General features: G+C 39.7%; 1 protein-coding gene across 2 annotated transcripts; it reads left to right on the top strand.

Annotated features, from left to right (window-relative positions):
* The first annotated feature begins 2,827 nt into the window (after positions 1-2,827).
* Positions 2,828-11,520, top strand: CCNG2 (cyclin G2). Of its 2 annotated transcripts, none has more exons than XM_033106691.1 (8): positions 2,828-2,971; positions 3,936-4,061; positions 4,703-4,840; positions 5,936-6,186; positions 6,385-6,463; positions 6,552-6,650; positions 8,736-8,941; positions 10,099-11,520. In XM_033106691.1, the coding sequence occupies exons 2-8, from the start codon at positions 3,936-3,938 to the stop codon at positions 10,220-10,222; spliced, it is 1,023 nt and encodes a 340-aa protein (XP_032962582.1). In that variant the 5' UTR covers positions 2,828-2,971; the 3' UTR covers positions 10,223-11,520. The 2 variants fall into 2 exon arrangements, with proteins under 2 accessions (XP_032962582.1, XP_032962583.1); XM_033106692.1 differs by lacking the exon at positions 2,828-2,971 and adding an exon at positions 3,708-3,849.
* Positions 11,521-17,861: the final 6,341 nt, after the last annotated feature.

The following is a 17,861-nucleotide window of genomic DNA, read 5'->3' on the forward strand; positions in this document are numbered from 1 at the left end:
ATGTCTATTTAATAAATAACACCTAGAACTGCAGCAAAGTGATAAAGACAGATAAATAGAGCCTGGAGAAAGACTGTCATTAAAAATGTTTTTTAATTAAAAAAGTAAAAAATAAAGGATATAGTAACAAACCAACCAACCAGCAGAGTAAAATGGGAAAACTTGCATCATTTTTTTACCCCAGAATACACCATTTTTAAAAGGAGGTATTTTTTGGGGAAAAAAAAAAAAGGATGATGTAACTACTGGACCAATATTTTCTAATGATTGCTTTTCTTTATCTTAAAAAGATAAGTGGACAAACATGGATAAAGTGTTCCATATTGGACAATTTGATTATTTTCTGTACTGAACAGGGCCTGCCAGGATCAGGAAATTGAACACCATTTGCAAAGCCTTCTCTTCTTACTCTTGAGAGAACTGCTCATCATTCAAGAGGCTGACTGTTTAAAGATACATAAAATACTACTTATGAAATATGTAGTATACATTTTTTTATAACTTTATAACAGTTAGTGAACCAAGCAAAGGACAATTTCTCCATCTCTTCCTTTTTGTCTTGTATCTTCTCTATTATTTAAAAAAAATCTTCTACCACATAATTTTACATTTCCTCTTTCATATCACTTATTTTATATCTTATGTTCCTTTTCTACCTTTGCCTTCCTACTTGAAAAAAAGTCCCCAATCTCCTTCATGTTTCCATCACAAACTTTCTGTCATGGTGTATGTTTTTCATCTAGCTGCTTCCTGTCCCTCTCTGGACTTGGTCCACTGAGCCTCTTTGTACAGTGTACAATGAACTGTCATCTATGTAATTCTAATCTTAGCTCTATTTTCCATGTTAGTTGCAGCCTCATTTGTATTTTTCAGCATACATTTCTAGCAAGAGATTTATGTCAAGTAAGTTTTAAGAATGTTTAAAAGATCAAACAAGCATTGACTAGAATTATACAACCTGTAAATCACTTAAAAGTGGTCTGTTAATGTAATTTTATTTTCCAAAACCCTGAACAAGGCCACACCTCTCTGAAATAGGAGGATTAGCTCTTTGAGCTCCCCTCCCCCATGGCTCTGTGCTCCAGATGCCTGCGTCTAGTCTCAGCTAATACGCAAAGGGATCTATTTCAAAAATTCCTTTGCTGCTCTGGAAAGAAGAGAAAGCTGCTGCTAAAGCTATGTTATGTGCCTTCTCGCATTTTACAAGAGTAAAATTCACAAAACACATTCAGAGGAGCAGAAAAGAGAAATCTGTTCCTAGGGGCTATCTGATTTAGATTAGAACTCAGAGAATGTTCTATTTACTGATTTGTGTGTCTGGCTGATATCTGTGGGGAAGTGAGGAGGGAGAAAGTAAGAAAGTTAACTATAAATGTTGAAGGGGAGTCTCCTACATCCCGCAAAGATATTCCGTGTGAAAATTTCTCCAGCCTAAGGACTCCTTTGCTTTGCTTTCTGCCCCGCCCCAGGAGAGGTGTCACCTTTTAATAATAACACTAATTAAAGTGGACGATAAATGATAATTTATGGGTGACCAAGGATCAAGCCTCTTGGACGGAGTCTTCATTAAAACAACGGCACAATTATAACCTCTGGGGTACGCTATCATAATTATTAGACGTTTATGTGCCCTCGTCAATGTGCATCAGTATATATATTTTTAAAGTCCCTTCAGTGAACATTTATTTTTTTTATTACGGAAAAATTTCCAAGTACACACAAGTAGAAAAACCCTTTTGTACCCATCCCTCACCGTCAACATCTCAACTTTTTGCAATCTTATTTCAACTATCCTCTCCATTTTTTTTCCTCTCTTGGTCGGGAAAACTTTAACGCAAATAGCAAAGATGACAGCATTTAGATATTTCAGTAAGCATCCTGAAAATTTTATAACAACTAGATTTATTATCGCAAAATGGACCCGCAAGACAAAATTAAAAAAGGAACATAGAAAACTCTCCCATGGTAGAAGGGACTGTCAAAGGTTATCTACGGTAGCTGTTCTGGCTCTGATGAGAACCAAGCATGGCATTCCTCCCGGACCGGTGGAGGTGGCGGGGGTGGAGGTGGGGCTGGGGGGCCAGGGGGTAGGACTAGACCCCGGGGACAGGTCCATAAATTCCTTCAAAAAGAGCCCCCCCACCAGGCATGCGCAATCCAGGCACCAGCGTTGCTAAGGCCCCAAGGAAGATAGAGGCGCAGGATACGGCTAAAGCCAATCAAAAGGCTTAAAGACTAATGAGTTAGCCAATCCACACTCGAGAGTGAAAGCCGTTCTCAGAATTCTGCTCGCCCCCATCAGTATCCAATCGGAGAGCCGGCTACTTTGGGCGGATTTTTCAAAACAGAGAAAACAAAACAAATCAGGGACCTTTAAAAGGTGCAAAGCGACCAGAAACTATCTCCTTCCGCCGCTCAACCCTATCATTCCCTTTCTTTTCCCCTCGGGATCAATCACAGAACAAAGCCGACGCCCAGATCCCACCCTCTGCCTGCAATCGAGAAAGAGGAGGAGTGGCTCGATAAAGTAACATCGAGCTGAGGAGGCTACGAAACCGGCTGAAGACTGTGATGAGAGACGGAACTCTTTTTCAAAGTCTGTTGCGGCAGCGAAGGATCCCTCCGCGGGGAGTCACGTGTCCCGCCCCCTTGGGGGTGTCGAAAACTCAAAACAAAAACAAGGGGTTTGGTTGGGCCTCGGTTAGCCGCGGCGGCGGTGCCGGTAGAGGGGCTGGGCTTGAGGGGCCGACGCAGCGCTCCATCTGAGGGTGGGCGCGCAGGGAGCGGGATGAAGCCCGGGCTGTGAGGCGGTGGCGGCGGTGACGGGGGGGAAGGGGTCGGATGCTGGTCCCGGGGGACCGCTGAGGCGGCGGGTCCTCGACCTCGGAGACAGGTCCGGACACCCCCGCCGCGCCCAGTCCCCTCCGGACCGCGACGCCGCGGGCGCCGGGGAAGGCGCGTCTCCGGCACGGTGAGTGGGCCCACCCGGGATCGCGGGGTTTCTTTGTTCACGATCAGGACTTGGGGGTTGGGATTGCAATACAGTGCCCACCCATCAGCCCCATGGAGCGACTCCGGTCTTGCCCTCAGCCCCAGCTTTGGGGGAATGGGCGCCTGGATTTGAGGAGATGCTGGTGGGATGGATGGAGAGTCGAGGAGGCTCAAGACAATTCTTTGCCCCCCCCCCCCCATTTTGCCACGGTTCGCTGGGGTGGTGCTTCTTGAATTGACAGCCCTGGGACTCCGCACAGTTGCGGAACCGGGCATCAGTGGTTGGACCGGTGTTGTCGGGACACTGATCTTCTGTCCCTCACTGGGTGGGCCGCGCCACTCCTTCGCTCTCTCGGACCGGGGTCTTTGTCATTCGGGTACATCCGGAGTAGGTGCTGCCGAAGCGGATGGGGAAGGCTCGGGGGCTGGACTCCTGCGAGAGGGGCTTCTGGAGCCGGGCTCCCGGGAGGGGCGGGGCTCCGGAGTCTCCTCCCTCCGGTTCTTTGTTCAGTCGCGAGACTTTCTCTCCTTTCCTCCCTATTGTGCAAAGCCCGCACCCCTAGAACCCGCTGCAGTCGTTGGCCCCGGTGCTTTCCACCGGGCAGAAGTCCCTTTCCCCGCAGCTTCAGGTGGGGCGGGCCCTCGGGACACCGCCGCCCGCCGCCCGGGGAGGTTTCCTGTTTGTGAAACGGCAGGGAAGTTGGGGCTGGCTGGTCTGATCCAGTGCTGGCCCGCGGACGTGACCGCGGCTCCTCCCCATGCCACACCTCCCTGGTGGTAGGGTAGGATCGCCCTGGGACGTGACTGAGCCCCTCACCCGCTGCTCACCCGGGTGTGCTGGGGCGCCCCTCGCTGGAGGTATTGGCACCAGCTCTTTTCTGCCCTCTTTTTCCCCTCCCACACCTCCCCCAGGCTGCACTCTAACTTTGGTGTCTTTGCTGCAGATGAAGGATTTGGGGGCGGATCGTGAAGAGGTCCAGCTCTTCGGATTGTTGAACCTCTACCTAGAACAAGAACAGAGATTCCAACCTCGAGAAAAAGGGTTGAGCTTGATCGAGGCTACCTCGGAGGTAAGTTTCCAGAAAAGATAAATTGCTCAAACAGCTGATAGGACTTGGGGGAGGATATAGCTTTTTTTTTTTTTTTGCAGTTGAATCAAAACTGAAGGCTCCCAAGTTTCTTAAGACCAAAATTGGTCTTCCTGGAGTAGTAAGAGAAATCTTAATACTGGGTCGAGCTTTAAGAATGAGAGTGATACTAAATCTAGAGAAGTGTTTCTTCCAATGTGGCATCCCAGTGCAGCTTCTGGATGGGAAACTCCCTGGGAATTGAGCAGTTCATTTGTGGAGACACCCTCTGCCTGTGAAAAATTTATTGTAGGCTCTTAAATGATTAAAAACAAACAACCCCTCAACCCCCAAACGAGCAAGGAACCCTCTATGTCCATTATAGGGGAATTGAATTATATTTGTTATAACCCACTGGCAACAATTCAATTTATATCGAATTGCCAAAGCTCTTTTATGACGTATATTTTTAAAAAGCAATGACATATACACGTTTTGTGTCTGAAAAAGTATAACACTTTAGTTAAGTGATACCACTCTTTCCTACGTATTCTTGAAGATTAAGGAAACAATTATTTGAATCAGTGTATTATCTGTTTATTTCTAAGAAAATCATAAACTTTGGCTCTTGGTTTTTATTGCAGAATGATAACACTTTGTGTACAAGACTGAGAAATACCAAAGTAGAAGACTTAAGGAGTTTAACTAACTTTTTTGGATCTTGCACTGAAACTTTTGTCCTGGCGGTCAATATTTTGGACAGATTCTTGGCTCTTATGAAGGTATTTAATCATTTTTATAAATACATCTTCATTTTTCTATACCCAGTGCCTAGTACAATGTGTATCATAGAAGGATTCAACAAATATTTGGCAAATGAATATAATTATGTCACTATATATAAATACTTTTAATAATTGGAATTGTGATCTTGAATGCTAGATTAAGAGACTACAAAATTAAATGTATTGTTGTATTTTAAGTTAGGTTTTGTTGTACCTGTTACATACCTTCTCTTTGAAGATGTGACAAAATGAAGACTACTGTTTTTTAGGTATACTCTATAGATGTATACAGTCCTCAAAATAAGGTTTTCATATTTTCATCTCCCATCATGATTTTGTGAGAGGCTAGATGTTTTAAATACTGAAACATAAGTGGAAGTATAGCAGTCTGTTAAAGGTGACCTACTGCCTGCCCTATGAGAAGTCTTTTCAAAGCAGGGAGCCACAGTCTTATTAACAATTACCAGCAACTGTTACAAAAATGTGGTGATTCTTCTGCCAATAGGATTGATGTCAGCTGCTGGGTCAGTTTTCAGGGCACTGTAAAGGGCAGCCATCTGTCCATGGCAGTTTTTACATACGCTCCAGTCTGCACAACTGATGGGATATTTCTCTTGGGCAAATTTGCATTAAAGTATGGGATGATTCTTAAACATAAATAGATAAGATAAAAAAAACAAGTAGATAAAAAGAACGTATTGTTTTTATACCCAAAGTAATATATTTTCTAGGTGTTGAAAACTTTGTTATTTTGGGGGAGATGGTACTACTGTATTATGAATTTCATAAGTTTGAAATTCAAAGTATATTCAGTTTAGAAACCTAGATTTTGAACTTGAATTAAAAATTATTTTTACCTGCATTTAAATTAAGTAATTTAAATGCTCAAAATGCCTTTTTTTAAAGGGAGGTTAAGACAGTTTAAATTGTGAAAATGATTAAGTATAATTGTGGGTAAGGATAAACACAGGGAAGCCACTTGATTGTGTTCTGCCTTAAGAGGAAGGGCATTATTACAATATTATTTTAAGTGTCTGCTTGCTAAATCAAAGTGACAGTTGTTAGAAAAAGCCTTTTGTTTTTGTTTTCTAGGTGAAACCTAAACATTTGTCTTGCATTGGAGTCTGTTGTTTTTTGCTGGCTGCTAGAATAGTTGAAGAAGAATGCAATGTTCCATCCACTCATGATGTAATCCGGATTAGTCAATGTAAATGTACTGCTTCTGACATAAAACGGATGGAAAAAATAATTTCAGAAAAATTGCACTATGAATTGGAAGCTACTACTGCCTTAAACTTTTTGCACTTATACCATACTATTGTACTTTGTCATACTTCAGAAAGGTCAGTGGGATTCGAAATAAAAATTTTGTACTTTAGCACTGCTATAGCTAACAGTGAAGAATTGTTAATGCCAATGAATGCCAATGAAATTTATATTTTTACCGTCTCCAGACTTTCAACTTTTAATGGCAAGACTTTAAAATCTTTTAAATCTTTGCAAATTTAATAAATATTTTGTCTTTTCTTTTCATTACATAGGAAAGAAATACTGAGCCTTGATAAACTAGAAGCTCAGCTGAAAGCTTGCAACTGCCGACTTACTTTTTCAAAAGCAAAAGTAAGTCAATTTCTTGCTTACATATGTCTCAGTTTCTATTTTGAATTAAAAAATAGATATTTATTTTTCTGACTTTTTTTTCTTGTAGCCATCTGTATTAGCCTTGTGCCTTCTCAATTTGGAAGTAGAAACTTTGCAATCTATTGAATTATTGGAAATTCTCCTGCTTGTGAAAAAACATTCCAAGGTGAATATCTTCAGTTCTTACTGTTCAAAGCAAGTTTTCTCCCTAATATTTTATGTTTTTCCCTGTGGTGACTTAAAAATTAAATAACACTTTATGGGGCTCTTAACGTTTATACTCATTTTTTTCTTGTATCTCAAGTGTTAAAGTTCTCAAAATGCAGCCTTGCCCCAGACAATATTAAGCTGCAAGGGAAAGCAGGCGCTTAGCCTAGCTTCTTTCTGCATTCTGATGTAGTATTCTTTCCAGTTGGTAATACAGTTGTCTACGTTACCCCATGCACACTGTTCTAAAATGCATACTAGGAAGCAGACTTAGTAAGTACGTTAATGGTGTTCCATTACAGCCTTCGGGCTGAATCATCCCCTTAGTAGCCTTACCAGAATAACATCAGCTCTGTTTTTCTTTTTAAACCCCTCAGGGCAGCCCAGTAAGATTTTGTAATCGTAAAGAGGTATAAAACAACAAAAGGCACAGTCCTTTTTCTTAAACTAATAGTTTAGTTGGAGATATATGGGGCTTAACATGAGGTGGTGTGTTGTCATTTATTATTCTGTGTCTGAGTGCCGGGTAATACTGAACATAGGGAGTAGTTTGGGGTTTTGTTAGCAGAGAAGTGAGGCAAACTATGAGAGAGGCATAGACTGTGACTGAGAGCCTGGTTGAATCAAAAGCATCTTCGACAGTGAAAGTTTGGGCAGCAGAGGCTTATGGCCAGGAGGCCAGTGTACTAGAAGGGTTTGGGAATTATTTTAGGGTAGGCTTGCAGATAGATATTCTATCTAGGTGATGGTCACAAGCAGGAGTGAGAATATCCACCTTAAACAGTGGGTTTCGAAGCCAAGCATGGAAATAGGGCAAGGAGTCACAAATGTCCAAGATTTGGACCTAGTGATGGAGAGAATATTGGTACCATTGAGGAAAATTTGAGAGAATTTAATTTGTGATCAAAGAAGTATGATTTTTACCTTCCAGGTAGGTAGATGTCTAGCAGATACTTGGCAGTCTGGAATAAAGACTCAGAAGATAAATCATAGTTGGAGATCAAGAATTGAAATTTTTTATGAGGAAATAATAGTTGAAACCATAAGAAACCTGTGGGAGTCCTTTGCGTAGAGATTAGTTGAAACTCTGGGTTTTGGGGGATGGCAGTTTCCCCAGTAGGAGCCAAGTAAGGGAAGGTCTCCTAGAAAAATAAGAGCACTTGGGAAGTCAGGTTGGGAAGAGGTTTTCAAGAAGGACGTCGTCAAGAGAATTGAATTTTGGTAAGAGGTGCAGTATAATGAGACTAGAAGGAGGTCACTGGATACCAGGGAGGTGATGTCAGTAGAGGGAGAAGGGAGTGATAGAAACCAGAAGGCAAGGGGGTCAAGATGTAGCTGGATTAGGTGGAAATGGCGGCCACGGGGATAAAAAAGTATCCTCTGTTCGTGGTGAAAGTATTTGTACTTTGTTTTTAACAGGTAACTTCTAGCTTTTGTTTGAATCATGAATGTATTAGTTTCAATCCACCTTGTATAACAATGTTATCTGGAAACATCTTCAATGAAATGTGATTCCTTGAAATAAATTGGGGTACTCCCTCGTGGTGCAGGAACTACCCCTGTTTGGGGGAAATTCCTCTTACACTGCTAACTTCTCCATTAATGTATGTCTGGTATCTTAATGTAAATGCGTATTTTTGGCAATCCAAACAGTGCTCTGTTACGTTAAATTCCTTTGCACTGGGACTATTAAAGAATATCGTTGATGATTGATTTATTACCAGACCAAGTGTTTTTAGGTCAGTGTGTTTTCTTAATAGGCAGAATTTTCTATGTATTGAATCCTGTGAATTTTTTTATACCTATGGTGCGCCTCTCCTAAACTAGTAGTTACCCAATTTTGACTGCACAGTAGAATCACCTGGAGAGCTTTAGGAGCTCTTGATGCTTAGGTCACATCCCATGCCAATTAAATAAGAATAGCGACGTATGGGTGGGAGTCAGGCATCAGTATTTTTTTTAAGGAGCACAGGGTGATTTCAAGGTGCAGTAAGGTTTGGGAACCACTGTTGTAAACCTCTTCTTTAAACTATTTTTTTTTCAGGTTAATGACACTGAGTTCATTTACTGGAGGGAGTTAGTTTCTAAATGCCTAGCCGAATATTCTTCTCCTGAATGTTGCAAACCAGATCTTAAGAAATTGGTTTGGATTGTTTCAAGGCGCACAGCCCAGAACCTCCACAACAGCTATTATAGTGTCCCAGAGCTGCCAACGATACCAGAGGGGGGTTGTTTTGATGAAAGTGAAAGGTAAGCAGGTTCCTTGACTAATTAGACTTCCCCAGACTAAGTATTACTGATTTTATGCTGAAAATGGAACCTGGAAATATTATAAGGCATCGGAGAAAACCCCTACTCTAGTAGCATCATTTTTTCAGGTGAGAAAATTAACCTGAAGTAGTTAATTATTAAAATAGGTAATAATTTAATAAATTATTGAAAAAAGAAAGAAAGCCAAAACACCATGCTGTACATTACATCTCCAGGATTTATAACTGGAAGTTTGTACCTTTTGACCACTTTCATCAGTCACCTTTGTGGCAACTACCAGTCTATTCTCTGCATCTATGAGTTCTATTTTTTGAGTTGTTTTGTTTTTAGATTGCATATGTAAATGAGATCGTACAGTATTTGTCTTTCCTCTGATTGACGTTTTACTCCTCCCCTGTTAAAAAACTGGTTGTTTTCCATCTCTGCTCTTTGAAATACAGTTTAGTTTAAAAAAGAAAAAAAAAAGTGAAACAGTGTTCTGGGCTTTTCAATGTTAGTATGAATTCCTAATGTACATGGAAAGAAACTATGAGTGAGTTAAATGCTTGGAAAATAAAGGGAACCACCACCACTAATGTGGCAGGTTTCTATAGATATTTTTACAGTTTTGTAAAATGCTATTGTCTTATTCAGAGTTAATTTTTGTTTGTAAAATGAGTTATTCTGTTTTATTAAATTAGATTATTTTATACTATAGGGATAAAGGACCAGAAGTTCCATTTTCGTAGCTTATTGGTTTCTTACATTGATTCTTGAAAGTATCATGATGCAATTATTAATGTAAGAAAGAGCAAAACCATGTGATAGGAGAAATGTTGTCTTCAGTCTGCATTTATTGGACTTAAAATACTTAGAATACATTTAGTTGTTGATACTTTTTAATTGGTCCAAGAATAATAATTTGGGGAATAGTAATTTGTTTAAACCTCTTAAAATCTGTATTTTCTAAGGAGATTACAATAGACTTCAGTTTAGGAAGTCCTTATAAGTTAAATTTTCTCTCTGTAAAGCTTTAATTTTGAATATAAAAATCCTGAGACTAGACATACTCGTTAAGCAGTTTTATTTTGCCTGTAACACATTTAAAAGTATTCTAAATAATGGAATCATCTTCTTTGTCTCTTTTTTCCTTTTAGTGAGGACTCTTGTGAAGATATGAGTTGTGGAGAAGAGAGTCTTAGCAGCTCTCCTCCCAGTGATCAAGAGAGCACTTTCTTTTTCAACTTTAAAGTGGCACAGAAATTGTGCTTTCCGTCTTAGAAATCTGATTGTTTTGTGTCAGAATTTAAAGTGTGTGTACAGGTGTCAAAGCAATAAATGGGGGAGTAGGTAGTTTTCTGGTCCAACCCCCATCTAGGCAGGAAATGCATAGACTGGAATACCTACCTTCTATTTATTATTCAGATCAGATCTGGCTTATTTTCATATTTAATCCTAAGCCATCAAATGGGTTAGTGCCTATGAAACAATTAACAGTACTTTAGACATTGGCACTTTATTTTTCTCGTTGATCTTTAGCTACTTGGGGGAGGAGGGAAGGTGCTGATACCTTCAATTTATTACTTTTCAAGAAATTTTAAAGGTGAATAGTGTAGCTAGTCTTAAACTTTTTATAAAGCCTTCAGGTGTCTTTATTTAAACAGATTGGGAGTGTGCAAGTGCTTCCTTAGCAGGGACAATGGATAATCCTTCAATGGTTTATCTCAGATTTCCCCCTCCCCCCCATTCTCAGAACAGAGAATATACTCTTAAATGTCAAACACCTTTTTTGTTTTTGTTTTTCAAATGATCACTTACTATATGATGCAGACCATAAACTTAGGCATAATACTGCCATTTCTGTGAATGTTAGTATGTAATGTGTTAGTTGAGGTTTCTGCCAAAGCAGAAATAATCAACAGGCTACGGTTGTTAGATAGTTGCATTCCTAATGCCTAAGTATTGTCAGACTATAGTATTATTTCAATGTTATAAAACAATCCATGATCTGCTAGTTTTGCATGCATCTGTATGAAAGCAGTGCAGGAAGTTGAACAGAACTGGGTAACGGTGGCATTGATAAATGTTGATCTAGTAGCACATTTGATCTCATTTTCTTACTTTAAAAAATGTCTGCATGATTACGTTTTATTTCCTTTGTAGTTCACATTTCAAAAATAGTGGTATTAGTATATGGGTGCCAAGATTGAATATGAAGTTAAAAAAAATTAAGTGTGTGTAGTATTGTAGTTTTAAGCTTATCTATGTGGTGGTACAGCCATAAGAATAGGGATTTATAAACTCTGTACACATGAAGTTTGGTACAGGGAATTTTTTTAACTTTATAAACTGTATATAAAAATGTAAATCTTAAAAAATGTACATAAAAATACTGTATTTTTTTACCTTGTGTGATAGTCTAGTCATTGCATGTAAATATAATTTATTGTGTATTCTGTATTATAAACCCTACATTGATGACTTACTTTTTTAATGGTAAGTCAACATCCATTGTATGTTTTCTGAAGTGGATCTTTTTGAAGTAATAATAGATTACAATTCAAAATAAAAATATTAATCGTACTCCTTGTTTGCAATCACATCCAAAAAATGCTTGCCATATTTCAATGGGAAAGCTTAAAGTGAGGCTGGATTGCCTCAGTGTAAGCCTTCTGTCTGGTTACTAGAAGTCCTCTAGGTAATATTTCCTCACCACAGTTTGGCCCATAGTCTTGGAAATACCAAAAGCGAATCTGTCATTTGAGAATTGACCTCTCTCTGGGGTGGATTCATATTAAACAAAATGCCTATTAATTCATAGTGAAAGGCAACAGGTAGTAAGTTGACCAGAATACTCAGGTTGGCTGATCAGTACGATCTCTGAAGACAAACCAAATTCTAATCAGAAAATTGCTTGGTGGGGTGGCCGGTTAGCTTGGTTGGTTAGAGCGTGGTGTTAAAAACACCAAGGTTGCCAGTTCGATCCCCACATGGGCCACTGTGCCCTCCTTAAAAAAAAGAAAAAGTTGCTTGGTGAATAAGCACTTCAGGGGTATTGGTTCTGACTGGATCCTGCCAGCCTCTGGCTCTGTGGACCTATTTTTCCAAGCCTTTGGCTTCTTTCGCAAGTGGTGGGGATTTTATTTGTTTGTTTTTTGGCATAGGTTTCCCATCTAGTTTGATTTTATAGACCTTTGTTTTCCTTGGTTGGTTAGAAAATTAGATTTACTGAATGTGGTTTTCACGTAATAAATATCTCTTCTCCCCTGGAGATACGGGCAAGTTTTCTAACTCTCCCTGTGGAGAATCTCTGCTTCAGGATGACCCTTCCTCACTTATTAAATAATTATGGTAAATAGTAGACAATATATTCTGCTTTCAGATTTTGATTTGTTGACATGTGAAAGTTACTTGTGGCTTTCCATCTGGAAATGTTCAGTTCCTTCAGCATTTTACTGCTTTTCTTACTAGACCTTCTTTCTGCATGAATTTGCCCACACATGGCTTCATCTCTTCCCCTTTCTTGTTTTCAGTACATTTAGTCTAGACCTCTTTACCTTGTTCCCAACCTGTTCATTCACAACTGGCCATCCTACTTGGAGGTTTCTGATGACTCCCAAACCTGCTCTTCCTGTATACCTATCTTTCCGTGTTTCCATATTTCATCTACCATGTTTCCCCAAAAATAAGACCTAGCCAATCAGCTCTAATGCTTTTTTTGGAGGAAAAATTAAAATAACACCCAGTATATTATATCATATATCATATCATATTATAGTACATTATACTATAGAATATTTAAAAACTGGTCTTATATAAGATCCAGTCTTATTTTACTATAATTAATTAATTTTTGCTCCAAAAGACACATTAGAGCTGATTGTCCGGCTTGGTCTTATTTTCGGGGAAACCCGGTACTCAAATTGGAAACTTAGGTGATATTTTCATCTCCCACCTTTTTGCTGGAGGTCACCATTTATCATTGATAAGATTTCGTTTATACCGTGTAACTACTTTGTCTCCTCTTTTCTGCTACTGCCCTCGTACAGACCTGCAGTCTTTACTAGCAAGCAGGGTTACTACAATCTTAGTGATTTTTCAGCCTCCAAGCTTGCTCCTGATCCCCTTGCCACCTGGATATCCTTTTGAAACATGCAAATGTGGTATGTCTCTCCTGAAAAATTGTTCAATAGATAACCTCAATCAGGATAAAGTCTATCATGACATACAAGTCTTTTCCTAATCAGAACACTACACCTGTCTCTGGTTTTCTTTTTCCCTTGCCATTTCCTAGAGCTAAGAAATGTGTGTTAAGCAAGGTAATTCTGGCAGTTATGTAGAAGATGGACTGGAGCAGGTAGAGCTAAGGAGGGAGACTGGTCAGGAGTCCTACAAAAACCCAAGAGAGGTGATGAAAGACTGAACTAAGGGGTAGTGGGGACGAGGAAGAGGAGGGAAGTAAGAGGCATCATCTGTTCTCTGTAGGCATGATCAGGAGACTCAGACAAAACAAGTCCAGGAGACTGGTAATGCCCGCCTCAGGCTGTTCAACCAGGTGGCTTTCCCAGGACTGATGAATAAAATTGAGATTTCAGCCTCCTGCCCCATTCAGAGCAGAGTGAGAAGATGGCTACCGTTTTGATAGCTCTTTGACTTGGCAAGAGATTTGGCTTTTCAGGTTTTGATTCTGCAATTTCCCAGGATGTGGTATGTATACTTTGCTGCTTCTGCTATTGTGCATGCTGAAGTGTCGTTCACTCTGCCTAGTCCCTGGTCTCCACCGATTTGACTTTCAGAAAGTGAGACTAGACAAATAACATGTTTTAATCACCAGTCACACTCAGAGTTAATACTCAGGTAGTGAACTATAGAGGCATTGGTTGCAGAATACTTCTCGCAACATTTTAATCCATTTTCTTTTTCTAGGATCTGACTGTTCCCTCCAATTCCTTTCATTACAATACTGAGTTTTTAGATATGGTCCCCTCTACCTTCCACCTTCCCTTGTACACATGCAAATTGTCAGCTTATTTAGGTAACTTACTTACCAGAGTCTTATATGGACAAAGACCATGTACTTTGCTTTTGTCACTTTTGAACTCATTTTTTCTAATTATTTGTACAGGAAATGGTCAACATCTTACTGCCTTTGTGTTCAGCAAATCAGATTGTGTGGTAGATAGTTTTCCCAATAGCCAATGAGCCTTCCCATTTCTGTGCACACATGCTGCTTTTCCCATTAAGAGGATGAGTCTATTACACTTGAATTTCAGTTGGCCTTGTGCCTGGCTTTGGCTCTTACAGTGCAGTGGAAGAAGTTCAGTGCATATCCAAGCCTAGGCTTTAAGAGGACTGGCAGCTTCCTTTTATCCCTCTTGGAAGCCAGCCAGCATGCTGCAAAGCTCAGCTTGGATTTCTGAAAAGATGAGAGGTGATGTAAAGAGAGGGTCCTGAGGATGAAGAGGCCATCTTGGATGTTCCAGCCTCAGCTAAGCTTCTGGATGAATGAGTTTGCATGAGTATCCTCAGCTACACCACAAAGAGCAGAGGAACCACCCAGTGGGTCTCAGTCAACATAGAGACTCATGAAAAATAATAAGTCATTGTTTTAGGCCACTAGGTTTTGGGGTGGTTTGTCACACAGCAATAGATAGCTGAGAAAGTTTGCTTGTTATTTATAGTCAAATGGTGGTCATATCTGAGTGGTAAGGTTATAGGTGATTTTTTTTCTAACGATGCTTGTCTGTAGTTTCCATCTTTTCCTCCTAAAATTGATTTGAATTATTAGTGTATTAACAGAATAATGAATGAACTTTTAGAAACACTGATTATATACTTCCTTTGATTAAAATCCTTAATGGTTTCCCATTGTTCCCTAGCATCAAGTTCAAACCCCTTACCATAGCTTACAAGAGCCTACTTGATTTGGTCCCTGCTCCCTTCTCAACCTTCTCATGGCATCGACATACACACACTTTCCAGCTCAATTGTATTAGGTTGGTGCAAAAGTAATTGCGGTTTAAAAGGTTAAAAGTAATTGCAAACACTGCAATTACTTTTGCACCAACCTAATATTTCAGCCCTGCCAATTCACCGTGCTTTTGCTCACTTCAGTGCCTTCATGCACTGTTTCACCTACCTGGAACCTTCCCTGTCATACTCCTTAAGTAAACTACTTATCTCTTTAGGAGTCACTTCATTTACTCATTCATTCACCCACCAGCTACCGTGTTTCCCCGAAAAATAACACCTAGCTGGACCGTCAGCTCTAATGTGTCTTATGGAGCAAAAATTAATATAAGACCCAGTATTGTATTTATTATATTATATTATATTATACTCGGTCTTATATTAATTTTTGCTCCAAAAGATGCATTAGAGCCATTGGTCCGGCTAGGTCTTATTTTCAGGGAAACACAGTATTTGAATGCCTCTTCTGTGCCAGGGACCATACTAAGTGCTTGATACATAAAACCAAACACAATGTACAATGTCCCCGATGCCATGCAACTAACATTCTAATGGTGGAACCAAATAATTCACAGCAAATAACGTAATTTTTAAGGTTGTGATGAGTTTTTTCCAAAGAAATCTTTCTGGAACTCCCTGACTTTCTTCTCCTTGTTAGTGCTGCATGTTTCCATAAAACTCTATGTTTTTCTTATCCTAGCAATTAATACCTTGTTTGTCTCCCTTGTCTGCTTACCTTACCTGTCTGCCCTGGGAAGGCAGGGGCTGCTTGTCATTCTTGTTCATTGTTGAATTCCCAGCACCCCACATAATATCTGGCCCAAACTCCTCCTCTCCTGTGGTTACTGGTAAGTGGTTTACTGACGACTTAATATGTTTCAGGCACTTTACATGAATTATTTAATCCTCACCACAAGACAAGTACTGCTATTAGTTCCATTTACATATGAGGAAACTAAGGATTAGAGAAGTACTTTGACGCATATCTAGTAGGTAGCAGGGCTATAATTCAAACCAAGTCTGTCTGGCAAACCTTACACTTAACCACAATGCTAAACTACTACCCAAACGTTGATGGTACTCATTAAATGTTTAGAATGAATGAAATAAGTTCTTATAAAGAATATTCTAGGGCCGGCCCGGTGGCTCAGGTGGTTGGAGCTCCGTGCTCCTAACGCGAAGGCTGCCGGTTCGATTCCCACATGGGCCAGTGGGCTCTCAACCACAAGGTTGCCAGTTCGAGTCCCGGAATCCCACAAGGGATGGTGGGCTGCGCCCCCTGCAACTAACAATGGCAACTGGACCTGGAGCTGAACTGCGCCCTCCACAACTAAGACTGAAAGGACAACAACTTGACTTGGAAAAAGTCCTGGAAGTACACACTGTTCCCCAAAAACGTCCTGTTCCCCTTCCACAATAAAAAAAAAAATATTCTACTCATCAGTAAAACGAACCACAGTATTCTGTTGTTCAATTCTTAAGTGCTTTCACCTATAGAAAAGAAAAGTGGCTAAGATTTAGACTTAGAGTTAAAATTTATCTTTGCTATCTGTCACCATGTACAAAAATTAACTCAAAATGGATTAAAGACCTAAACATAAGACCTGAAACAATAAACTACATAGAAGAAAACATAGGTACTAAACTTATGGACCTTGAGTTCAAAGAGCATTTTATGAATTTGACTCCAAAGGCAAGGGAAGTAAAAGCTAAAATAAATGAATGGGACTATATCAAACTGAAAAGCTTCTGTACAACAAAAGAAACCATCGACAAAATAAAAAGGCAAACAACCGAATGGGAGAAGATTTTTGCAAACAATGCCTCCAATAAGGGGCTAATATCCAAAATATATAAGGAACTCATACAACTCAACAACAACAACAAAAAACAATCTAATTAAAAAATGGGCAGAGGAGGACCTGAAGAGACATTTCTACAAAAAGGACATACAAATGGCCAAAAGACGTACGGAAAAATGCTCAACATCGCTAATCATCAGAGAAATGCAAATAAAAACCACAATGAGATATCACCTCACCCCAGTTAGAGTGACTATCATCAACAAGACAAATAGTAACAAGTGTTGGAGAGGCTGTGGAGAAAAAGGAACCCTCATACACAGTTGGTGGGAATGCAAAATGGTGCAGCCACGATGGAAGGCAGTGTGGAGGTTCCTCAAAAAATTAAGAATAGAATTGCCATATGACCCAGCAATCCCTTTCCTGGGTATCTACCCAAAAAATCTGAAAACATTTATCCATAAAGACATATGTGCTCCAATGTTCATTGCAGCTTTATTTACGGTGGCCAAGACATGGAAACAAAGTGTCCAGTTATGGTATATATACACAATGAAATACTCTTCTGCCATGAGAAAAGATGAAATAGTACCATTTGCGACAACATGGATGGATCTTGAGATTATAATGCTAAGCGAAATGAGTCAGACAGAAAAAGTAGAGAACCACATGATTTCACTGATATGTGGTATATAAAACTGAAAACAACAAAATAACAACACAAAACATGAAGAAACAAAAACTCATAGATTCAGACAATAGTTCAGTGGTTACCGGAGTGGGGTGGGAGATGAGGGTAAAGGGAATCAAATATATGGTGATGGAAGGAGAACTGACTCTGGGTGGTGAACATACAATGTGATGTATAGATGATGTATTACAGAATTGTACACCTGAAATCTATGTAACTTCACTAACAAATGTCACCCCAGTTAACTTTAATTAAATTTTTAAAAAATTATATTTAATCACCCAGGAGCCACATATGGTAATGTACAAATTCAAGGCAGTATAGTGGTAGAAAAGATGAAGCCTCATCAAAAGCTGCGGATTTTAATTTGCCCTGGAAACTTCTTCATACTCAGGCTTGTGAGCCCTTCCCAACCCTTGTATGTCTAGTTCCTTTTATACTTAGGTTATAGTTTATA

The sequence above is a fragment of the Rhinolophus ferrumequinum genome, chromosome 5 (assembly GCF_004115265.2).
Source record: "Rhinolophus ferrumequinum isolate MPI-CBG mRhiFer1 chromosome 5, mRhiFer1_v1.p, whole genome shotgun sequence".
In the NCBI taxonomy this organism is placed as follows: Eukaryota; Metazoa; Chordata; class Mammalia; order Chiroptera; family Rhinolophidae; genus Rhinolophus; species Rhinolophus ferrumequinum.